The 12,562-nt window shown below is 35.9% G+C and overlaps 1 protein-coding gene across 1 annotated transcript in view; it reads left to right on the top strand.

The window, feature by feature from the left end:
• LOC150075378 (thiopurine S-methyltransferase-like) overlaps nucleotides 1–12,562 on the top strand; it is a 43,023-nt gene that overhangs the window by 22,671 nt on the left and 7,790 nt on the right. The window contains exon 5 of the mRNA XM_090388468.1: nucleotides 1,782–1,867. Coding sequence (XP_090244594.1) covers nucleotides 1,782–1,867 — 86 coding nt within the window. The remainder of the gene's footprint in view (nucleotides 1–1,781; nucleotides 1,868–12,562) is intronic.

Below are 12,562 nucleotides of genomic sequence, written 5' to 3'. Positions count from 1 at the left end.
ATATGTATAAGCTAATTTAGAGAATCTATTATCTTCCATTCTTTCTTCTTTGATGCCGACCGGGCTAGCTGGGTGGGTAAAGTGCCTGCCTGGCAACCCAAAGGTCGCGGGTTTGAATCCCGCCTCGGGCTTGGATCAAAGTACTGCAAAAACCTTTGGAGGTGCATTATGGCCACAGAAGCCGATGCGCCAACAACTACCAAAAAAAAAAAAAAAAACCCTTCTTTCTTCTTTGACAATCAATTCTAATATGGAATTTAGAAATTCTGCATATAGATAGTATTCATAAAATCATCGCTGTTATTGATTTATATGAAGAAATAAAATGTTTGCAAAACCATTTTGAAGATTCTCACTGAAAATCTTGCAATTCAAGTGCTTAAATAATTTGATAGCATCATTGGCAAATCCTTTCATGGTGCTGAGACTTCTATCAGTGGCCAACATTGAAGGGAGCTTTTTTGAAGATGGAATTAATCAAACCCACCTCCGTTCTATGAGGACACAAGATTGGTTGATAACATTGCCTGTCCATTGGTTGGATGGATTGGCAACATTATTAACTGAACATGCCTCTGCCAAATTTAGACCTGGGAAATAATACAAATATTTGCAGCTGTTAAGGCCTGAAAATTTAATCTTTGAAGCAGAAAATTTAACGAGTATATAATAATTAATGCTACTTGTTAAATTAATAAATTGTATTTTTATTTTAAGATGTTAATAAAATAATTTAATGAAAACAATATAAAATTATATTTTATTTTTGAACCTTTTTCAGCTTACAAGCTGCAAGCCAAGTTTCTAGACTGTAGCAATAAAAGTAATTTAGACTTGCATTAATTATATGTCAGCATTGTCCTCTCCAGAGTTTATACACTGATCCTAGTGCTTCCCCCACTGTTTGAAGTATCTCTGAAACTTCTATTTCGCAATGCTGTCCAACATTTTCTGCAGCTCGGCTTCAGAATCTCTGCAATGTCTTAGAATCTTCATCCTTTTAATTGGATTTTCATTTTTGGGACCTTGATGTAGAGCTGGTGAATTACAATTTTCCCTGGCGGAAGAAACTTTTGTTGTTGTTGTTGTTATTTGGTTTTTAGGAGCATCAGCAACTAAGGCCATATTGCTCCGGGATATGCGGTGGTCATTCCCTGACCTTTCCGCATCCTCTGTATTTGGTGGTGATGGGCTCGAACCCCGGTCTAAAGGCGGAAGAAACATCCAATGAACAATTCCCTCATTGTCAAAGAAAACAATCAGCATGCTCTTGATATTTGATCTGACCTTGCCTTTCCTAAGATGAAAGACTTGTGTGAAATATCTCACAATTTTATATAGCGTAATACTGATTGGAAATTCCGGCTACTAATTATTGTAACTTAACACTAAGTACACTGATTTAGCAGTTTAAAGTTTATACAAATCTATAAAATGACTACAATGTTATTTAAATTGCTATTTATTACTCACTTTTAACAAAACCTCCTTGAAATACAAGATTAAAGCTTTACCAAAATAGTAGCGGAAGTGTATCAATGAGAAGGAAAGAAAGTAACAGAGGTATTCTTACTTCTCTTATTGTTAGGCTCAAAGTTTTTCAACTCTCATAGAAGGATACAACAAATCTGAAGGTACTGGTCTTGTTCCATTTATTAGAAATTCTACTGAGACAATTGAACCTGAATTTTTTTATAATAAACGAGTCACAACAAAAAAAACCCTATTTTTTTTCAATAACTTTGGCAATTAATTTTAGTATTATGATAATTACCTTTCAGATATGTAGATGTGATGTTGTCACTTTTGGCACCTGGATTTCATTACCTCGTAGTGTGTGCTTCTTACAAAGACTGGTTTTTCTCAGGTGAGTTGTTACATTTTTTAAAAAATTTAATCTAATTTTTATAAGTTAAACCACTACTACTTTTCTATCATTCAGAAAGTGGCAAGTTGAGAGGCTTATTAATGCTAGTAGAAACAGTAATTTTATATAATGGAGGCATAGTATGAATCAGAGCTGTAATACTCAGTACGTTCTACATTGATAATAATATTTGCAAAATAATAAGAGGAGTTTACCTCAATATAGTACGTAGAACACTTCAACGTAGAAGTGTCTTACGTACTATATTGAGGTAAACTCCTCTTATTATTTTGCAAATATAATGGAGACATGTATACTTATCTATCACATGAATGAAGACTGGAATAATATTTTTAATGCAGTTATGAAGGACATTATGTGGATATATACTACTCAGTAAGTTTTAAAAATAGCACTTTACCATGTGAATATTGCTTTAACATTGCTTTTTAACCTTAACACTTTAATATTGTTTTAGTCGGAATATTTTTTAGAAAAAATTATTAAAACTTTGTTCTAATATCCAAATTAAAAAGATGTTTCTGAATTCAACATTGAATTCTTATTTAAAACCAAGTTTTGGGTTCTGAAGTTATTTGAATGAGACCATAAATAAGTGACAATAGTGTACTGATTCAAATAATTTCAGAACCCAAAAGGTGCCTCCGTAGCCAGGTGGGCAGGAGCAGCAGTGCGTAGCACACACACTTCTTGATTAGACCGGGGTCTGAGCCAATGACCACCAAATACGGAGGATGTGGAAAGGTCAGAGAATGACCACCGCATATCCCCAGAGCAATATGGCCTTAGTTGCTAATGTTCCTAAAAACCAAATAACAACAACAACAATAACAAGAATCCAAAACTTGGCCTAAAGAGAGAATTCGCTATGGAATTCAGAAACATATCTTCTTTTTTAATTTGGATATTAGGTCTGATTAGAGCAAAGTTGTAATAATTTTATCCTTTTCCTACCAACAATCTAATTAAAACAGTATTCACATTATTATTATTATTATTATTAGCCATATGGTGCAAGGAATTATTATTATTATTTATTATTATGATTCCGCTAGAGGGCTAAGAGTAAGCATGTCTACTGTATCAACGCTCTTAAAGAAAATCGGAAATCTTTGCCATTTGTAAGTTGTCTAATTCTTTCTTTTGCTGTTTATTTAGTGCAAGAGCATTAGCTAAAGTGTCTTGTGTTGACTACTCCAAATATTTACAATTATGAATCAAAATATATGCAAAAAGTGCAATCTACCACTACATGTGGTAGAGGTGGTATGTCATGGCTGCAACAATGGATATCATTTTCGATGCTCATTGAAAGAAGCAACCTATAAAGGGATGGCAAAGCAGAAGAAACAACAGTGGAGGTGTATATTGTGCAGAAAAGAAGAGAGGGAAGAAAGAAGTGAAATTTCCTATTCAGCGGAAGATTTTCACGAATTGCTGAATTCAACAACAGGCATAAACGAAGACTTAGAGGTTACACAAATGCAGGTGAACACACTAAATTTAGATGTACTAAGGAAACTATACAGTAAAATACATTTACTGGATTTACTAACAGAAATTGTACCAATAAGGAAGAAAATGGAAGACCTCAAGATAGAAGTAGATGATATCAAAAAATCGATTGCTTTTGTCTCAGATTCCTTCGATAAAATACAAAATAGCATAAGCAAGCTGCAGGACTCCAACACTGCTATCAATAAAAGACTTGTGGATCTGGAAGCTTCTTTCAAGAAAATGAGAATTCTATTCTACTTAACTCATGGATTGACTCGATAGAACAACAGTTATTAGAAAATAATGTAGAAATAGTAGGATTAACAGGATTAGCGAGCCAAGACCTAGAGCATGTTATTCAGCAGCTGGAGCTTGCATTAAAGCTACAGCACAATAACGAAGTGGAACACTACTACATACCTAACAACAAAAAAAAATAAATGACATGCCTACACTAATTGTGAAATTTTAAAATCATGTGGTAAAGGAAAAATGGATGAGAAAGGCAAAAGAAATTTGACTCACAGCAAATGATGTATTTCAGAACAACAGCAGTGCTCCAATCTACATAAATGACCACTTAACAACACACCTCAAGCAATTATTTTGGGAAATAAAACAATTAGTAAAAACCCCCAGTTTCAAATTTTTATGGTTAAAACATGGAAGGATTTACGGGAAGAAGAATGACTCTTCAAGAGCCATAAGAATCTTGAGTTCAAAGGACCTGCAGTATATAATATAGACTCCTTCGGTGTGAATAATTGTAATTTCTTGAAATCTAGGCCTAAGGTAATATTAAGACATCAGGTATGCTTTTTGAGGAATCACAAACTTTCAATTCACCTTTACATTTTTTTAAAAAATCCAAATATCCAAGCTCTTTTAATTGATAAAAAACGTTTTTTTCTGGTAGCTCTAAACATCACGTCATTAAGAAAAAATTGGGTTAAGTTAACAGAGGTTAACATAAAAAGTGATGAAATTGCCAACTATAACATACTAGGATATAACAAGGGGTGGTGTAATAATAATATACTATAGAACATGCTATAAGGGCAATACAGGTTTACCACGAGACTCAGTCTTGCAAAAACTGCTGTCTCAAATTATTAGGAGAAGATCCACAGAACACATTCATGATTTGTGCTTTTTATAGGCCACCATCAGATTCTATAAACACTTTTCTAATAGAATTAGATAACATAATTCTGCAATGGGAAGACATACAAGCTGATAAGACCATACTAGTGGGAGAATTCAATATCAATTTACTAAACAATGAAACAGAAAATGTAATACTCAGATATTCTGCAATCTTAAATAATTATGGATTTGAACATACCTTATTTGGAACAACAAGGCAACAAAGGAGATAGAACAGTAAGCTCCTGCTTAGATCATCTTATAACAAATATAAAGTTGACGTATGCAAATTCCTACATACTACTAAATCAACTTTCAGATCATAGAACATGCATACTAATAATAGATATGTACTCAAAACAACATCCATGTGAACATAAAAAATTAACAAATGTTGCGAAGAACAAACATTTATCAACAGGCAAGCTGAAACACAACACAGAAAACATGTTAAGACAAGAGCAAGCATCTTACACAACTAATGTAAATGTCTTTTCAAATAAAATAATACAAATGATAAACAATTCAAGGATTAATACGGAGAGAAAAATAAATCTCTCAGCTTGCAACACAAATTCTAGGTGTAACAGGATTAAACATAAGAAACATTGGATGACAAGAGAAATAGAAGAATTAATGGTACAAAGAGATAAATACTTCAGGAAATTCCTTCTTTGATGGAAATTGTCCATCAAAGATAGAACATTATCACAATTATAAAACAATTAGAAATAAATTGACAGGTTTGATTAGAAAGCAAAAAAGCACTTACTACAATCAACTTTTTATGGATAAACAGATAACTCAAAAGGATAAATGGAGCATTATAAATAGCCTGCTAAGTACAAGGAAGAAAAGGTCAATGGGAAATCAAATCAAAACACTGTTAGAACAGGTATCTGGTACAAATAAACAATATGAGGCTGCAAACAGATTTGCCAAAGCTGTATTAGAGCTCAGCAGATATAATATACACTATTGCCAAGACTCCCTTGCTCAAAAAGATAATCTTCCTCAGGTAGTGAACTCCTGTGTAATCTTTGCTCCACAGTACATGGAGATCCTCAAGATCATAGAACAGTTAAAGAACAAGAAATCTTACGGACTTGACTGTATTACAGTAACTGAAGTAAAGAAAAATAAAGACCAGTTCACTGCTCTCTTGGTGGAGCTTATAGCACGGATGATGGTGTCAAGAGTCTATCCTACAAACTTACTTTCTTTTAAAATAATCCCTATATATAAAAAGGGATCACCTGATGACTTTTGTAATTATAGACCAATAACAATACAGTCAGTTATAAATAAGATAATAGAAAATTATATATTTACCCATATAAGTAAATATCTACATCAATATGGACTGTTAAATAACTCTCTATTCTCATATCAGAAGGGTAAGAGCACACAGACATTATTAGAGAGTTTAGTAGACTCTTTTAACTTATATTTGAACAACAATAATTTCATAATGATCTTATTTATAGATTTGACCAAAGCATATGACTTAATTGATATCTCAATCTTGAAACAGAAATTACTGAAATATGGTATAAGGAGAACAGTCAATCAACTCTTAACATCTTATTTAACCAAAAGAAAAATCACAGTTGAAGTAGAGAATACAAAAGGAAAATCATACAATATAAAGAGAGGAGTACCACAGGGCACCCATGCAGGGCCAATCATGTTCAACATCTATATAAATGACATATTCAAAGTAATTAAGAACTCCTTTTTAAAAATTTATGCAGATGATTTAATCTTATATACAATTGGAAAGAACCTTACAAAAATGGCATTAGATTTACAGCAGAATGTAATACATTTACAAAATTGGTTGCATGACAATAAATTAGCACTCAGTTTTGAAAAAACCAAATTCTTGGTAATTATACCCCCTCACCAAACCCTAGACATTCATCCATTTATTAAATTACATAAACATGAATGCCTACATGAACAGAACTTCCAGAATTGCAATTGTCTAACAGTTGAAGAAGTTTCAAATCACTGTTACCTTGGGTTATGGATAGACTATAATCTAAGTTCGGCAATGCAAATAACAAATTTGTACAAAAAAAGGAGATTTTATGTGTACTTCTTTTATTATATTAAAAATAAATTAAATCAAAGAAAAAAAGTCACCTTATATTATGCATTAGTGGACTCCCAACTCAATTATTTAGTAAATGTATGGGCAAGAGCAAATATAACTGAAATAAGGGTTATAAACAATTTACTAAACAGGATTCTGAAACTGTTAATGGGGACAAACTCTTGGAATGATCTGAATAAGAGAAGGCAATTTTTGTTAAAATACAAAATACTATATCCAATTCAAAAACTGAAGTTAAATTTATTCTTGAAAAACCTTAACACTATTTATGAAGAGTTGAATCTTCAAAGGAATGTTTCACACAACTTAAGGAATCCAAAAACAGTTGTTTTGCCTCACCCTAGGGTACTAAATAGATTTGGAGATAGGCATACAATCAACATATTAAATAACTTGTTGGCAAGTGTTGATTTCAGGCTCAGGAGAGGTTATTCAATCTCCAAATTAAAATTCCTAGTAAGAAAATTTTTGATACTCAATGATACAATAGAATAGATTTTCAATCACTACCTCTGTTTACAGAGTGGAATGTACTATGTGTAATGACTTCATTGTCTTTTCTGTTAGCTAACAATTTTGTATGCAAAAACTGATTTAACTGATGAATTGCAACTTGTTGTCAAGAAATTTACTTTTCTTAATGAGTTCTTGTATTGTAAACAAATTCAAATGATAAATAAATTTGTATTGTATTGCATTATTATTATTATTATTATTATTATTATTAGCCATATGGTGCAAGGAAGCCTGCAGGTTATGCTGCAAAACACCAGCAAAAAAAAAAAAAAAATTCTGAATTACCCTGAGAGAGAGAACTCTCGGGGTAGTCTGGGTGCGAGATTAGCCTGTGCGGTCATTGCTCCTTAAAGCTCTTCAAACAGAGAAGTTTTTCCTGATTTATTTTCTGCTTTATTAGTTTAAATTGTCATATTAACTTATTTTCTAGAGTAGCTTTATATTCCTAGTTACGATACTTAGTTTAAAGTTTAACTTAGACAGAGATTTTGTAGATATTACTTAGTATCGGTAACGGTATGAAATCCACGTGTCACAAACCAAATTTTTTTTTTAACCAAATGTATTATTATTATTATTATTATTAATAGCCATATGATGCAAGGAAGCCTGAGGCTTATGCTGCACCAGGAAAAAAAAAAGCTCCTGAGTTACCCTGAGAGAGAGAGAGAGAGAGAGAGAGAAAAGTAGAAGGGAATCACCAAGAAAGAGAAGAAGGATGATATCCAGCTCAGGACCCTGGGTGTGCCAAGCCCATACTCACCAGATGTGAGCCCCCGGGGTTAAATGCAGTCGATTTATTAACCAACTGTTATATCAAATTATCTTCTATAAGTAGATTATAGACCTAGTCAGGATCCTTAGTTTATTCTAAATTGAGATAGCGAGATTTGGAAGCTAATCAATACTTACGAGTCCGTAGAAATACCGTTCGTGAATTCCCGCCATTTTTACACGATAGCATAAGCTTAGTGTCGTATAGTGCATAATATAATATTGTCAATTAATCAGTAAATCTATTAATCTTGATAAACTTTATTGTCAATTAAATTGTACTTTTAACTCTATATATATATATATATATATATAACGACTTAATCTAACAAATAATTAATACATAACTATAGTGGTACACGTGATACGGAAGTTGTATAAAGGGAACTCGTAGAAAACACTAGATACCGAAAAAAAAATATATATAACATAACTGTTTTGGGATATAACTTAAGGATTTAATTTTTGTTTTGAATTTTATTGAATTAAATCGGAATCATGACTCTGACCAGAGCAGCAAAGCAAAAGGCTCAAGCTAATGGGAGTGCTATGGTTCAGGGGAGAACTGAGGGGGGCAGTTGCCCTCTGAATCACAGTCTATTAAAATGCACTGTTTGCTTGATGTTTGCGGAGCAGTCGGGTACGGGACATGATACTGCCAAGGGGGATGTCTTTGTGTGTGCACGATGTAAGGAGTGCAAGGAAATCAGGCGACAACTCAGCGTTGTTATGGGCCTTTATGAGAGCTTGAAGGACAGGGTGGATGCCCTCGAAGGAAATAAATTGAGGGGCCCATCAAGCTCTCAGCTGCCCACATCAACGCCAGAGCTTGCACTTGGTCATCAGGCAACACAGAAGCAGCCCCCTAGGCAGAATGCGCTGGTCCCACAGGAACTAGTAGTTGTTGGTAACTCTATTGTCAGGGAAACGGGGAACATCCTTTGTAAAAAGGATAGGTGGAATAGGACCAGGGTATGTCTGCCAGGGGCAAAGGTTGATGACGTTGTAGAGCGGATATCATCTTTTAAGGGCACAAAAGGTGATATAGTTGTACACGTTGGCACTAATGATATTAAGAGTAGGAGACCGGCGGAATTACTTAGCAAGTACAGGTCACTGTTGAAAAAAAGCCGTGAATTAGGGTTGAAATTGAAAGTGTCTGCAATTCTGCCCAGACACGATAGGAGGGAGTATATGATGAGAGCCTTGTCGATCAATTCGGCCCTGGAGGGATTGTGCAAGGCTCAAGGGGTAGAATTTTTTTCAGCCTGGACTGTACTTGTTAACAGGAGAGATTGCTTCTACAGGGATGGGATACACTTAAATAGAAAGGGTGCAAGAATTTTTGCTGATGCTGTCGAGGCAGTGTTAGGTGGGTCGGAAAACTGCTAGTTGGGGGGGATACAAGGACTAATAGATTAACAGTAGCCAGTGGCAGAGGTGGAAGTGATTCTTGCACTGCTTCTATTGAAATGAGCAGAAGTCTGAAAAACAAGATGCAGGATATTTCAGAGACTGCTGGTAGTCATTGCGGTACAAGTAAACACATGGGTTGTGTTAGGGTAGCTAAGAATAGAAACAGGTGCATGTATACCTGCGTGTACACCAATGCTAGGAGTTTGGTAAATAAATTTGATGAATTTGAGGTATTGCTCAAAACATCAAAGGCAGATATTGTTGGGATATCAGAGACGTGGTGTCACACAGATATAAGTAATGCGGAACTGGAATTTGGGGAATACAATGTGTATAGAAAGGATAGACAGGACAGGAGGGGAGGAGGGGTTATGCTATTAATTAAGAAACACATAAAGTCCAAGGAAGTGAAGCCAGTCGACATCGATGGACAGGGCAGCGTCGAGTCAGTTTGGTGTGACATAAGCATAGGGAAATCAAAATTGAGAGTAGGAGTGTGCTATAGGCCTAATGACTCTGATGAGTATAATAAGATATTGTACAGGGAAATAGAGTGGGCCAGTAAATCAGAGAGTCTTATAATGGGGGACTTTAATTTCCCAGATATTGACTGGAATTTGTGGGTTGGTCACTCGCACACTAGCAAGGCTTTTGTGGATTTATTGGATGATTGTTTTCTACATCAGCATGTTCGTGAGGCAACAAGAGGGAGCAATACTCTTGATCTGATTATCAGTAGTGATTCTTCATGCATTAAGAACCTGCAGATAAATGAACCACTAGGTGGCAGTGATCACAGTGTGTTGAAGTGGGATTTACTCAAGGAGGTAACTACCATCAGAGGTAAAGGGAAGGGTTTTTGTTTTCGTAAAGGCGACTATGATGGTCTGAGACAGTATTTAAATTCTATACAGTGGGACCAACTGATGATGTTACCAACAGCAAACTCAAAATGGGAAGCATTCAAGGAACTAATCTTGGAGGCTACCAGGCTTTACATACCAACTAAGAAATATTGTTCAAGGTTTAGGCCTAAATGGTTGTCAGATGAACTAATGAGACATGTGGCAGAGAAGAAAAATGCATGGGATACATACAAATTAATGGGTGACATGGAAGCCTATGATAGATATAAGTTGGTCTGTAACCAAGTCACAAAGGAGATTAGGCAGGCAAAGGCAGACTACGAAAAATCCTTGGCAAAGGATGCAAAGAAAAACAGAAAAGAGTTCTTTACATACTTGAACTCGAAAAGGAAAGAGATGAATCAGATTGGTCCACTGGATATTGATGGTTCAACAGTTGAGGATCCTGCTCAGGTGGCTAACAATCTAAACGAGTATTTTGCATCTACATTCACGCATGAGGAGTTATTCAGGAAGGAGAATGATGTAGGTAAAGTAAACATTGGCAGTGAGCTGGATGATTTTGTAATAACTGAGAGGAAAGTGGAGGAGAGATTGTTGAGGATAAACATAAAAAAGGCACCTGGGGTGGATGGGATCTATCCAGTTATATTAAAGGAGGCAGCAAAGGAAGTAAGCAAACCCTTAGCCATAATTATGAGAGCTTCCTTGGACTCAGGGGAGGTACCTATGGACTGGAAATGTGCAAATGTGACCCCAATTCACAAAGGAGGTTCAAAGGCTGACACAAGTAATTATAGACCTGTTAGTTTAACTTCTGTTCCAGGTAAATTAATGGAGGCACTGGTTAAAGAAGCACTGCAGGATCATCTAGACAAGAATTCAGTTATAGCTCAGACGCAGCATGGTTTTGTTAAGGGCAGGTCTTGCCTGACCAATTTGATTGGATACTATGATGTAGTCACAAAAGAACTGGATGCAGGGAATAACTTTGATATTATATATTTGGATCTTAGAAAGGCTTTTGATACTGTTGCACATGGAAGACTGCTGCACAAATTGGAGCAGTGTGGCATTGGAGGCAAATTGCTGCTATGGATAAGGGGATGGTTGAGTGGCAGAAGACAGAGAGTGGTAATCAATGGACACTGCTCAACGTGGACTAATGTTATTAGTGGAGTTCCTCAAGGTTCAGTGTTGGGTCCGTTGTTGTTTTCGGTGTTTATGAATGATATTGATGATGGGATATCAAGTTTAATGTCCATGTTTGCAGATGATACAAAGGTTGGCAGGGTCGTTAAGGACAATACTGACGCTATGCTGCTGCAACAGGATCTGGAAAGGTTGAACAGATGGGCTGAGAGGTGGCAAATGAGGTTTAACATCGACAAATGTAAAGTGCTGCATATGGGAAACAGTAACCCCAGAGCAACGTATCAACTCTGCGGTACTACACTGACAGTGGTGGAGAATGAAAAGGACCTGGGGGTAATTGTGCAGGCAGATATGAAGTTCTCTGAGCAGTGCAGACGAGCTGCAAGAGTAGCTCATGGTGTCTTGTCAATGATATACAGGAATTTTTCTAGCAGGGATAAGGAGGTGATTATTCCCTTGTATAAGGCAATGGTAAGGCCACATCTTGAGTACTGTATACAGGTCTGGAGGCCTCATTTCAAGAAGGATGTAGAGCTGCTGGAACGGGTACAGAGAAGGGCAACAAGATTAGTAAATGGAACAAAGGGTTGCTCTTACGAAGAAAGGCTTAAGTTTTGCAAATTACAGAGTCTGGAGACTAGGCACCGGCGAGGTGATCTGATAGAGGTGTATAAGGCTTTGAATGGTTTGAGCATGCTCAATGCCAATGGGATTCTTCATCTCTCTCAGAATAATCACCTCAGAGGGCATAAATTCAAATTGAGGAAGGACGGATGTCGGATAGATGTGCGGAAATTTGCCTTTGGCCAGCGGGTGGTTGGTTGGTGGAACCGACTTCCATCACTTGTTGTTGAAGTTGATAGCCTAAACAAATTTAAAGCTCAACTGGACAGGTATTTCGAACGAACGGAGGGGTGAAATGGGAGTGGGTTTTTTTTTTTTTTTTTGGCTGATGCTGAATAAGCTTGCTTTCTTGCATCATATGCCTCTGCTAATGCTAATGCTAATGCTAAATTCCCTTCTACTTCTGACACTTGTTCTGAGAACAAGTGCCAGAAGTAGAAGGGAATCACCAAGAAAGAGAAGAATTATGATATCCAGCACAGGACCCTGGGTGTGCCAAGCCCATACTCACCAGATGTGAGCCCCTGGTAGAGTATGATTTCTAAAAACCTGCCTTCCTTT

This window comes from Mastigoproctus giganteus, chromosome 14 (genome assembly GCF_048544385.1).
Source record: "Mastigoproctus giganteus isolate SK-2022 chromosome 14, ASM4854438v1, whole genome shotgun sequence".
Classification (NCBI taxonomy): Eukaryota; Metazoa; Arthropoda; class Arachnida; order Uropygi; family Thelyphonidae; genus Mastigoproctus; species Mastigoproctus giganteus.
Note: the sequence above shows the minus strand (reverse complement) of the source record. Positions and strands in the feature narration are given on the sequence as shown.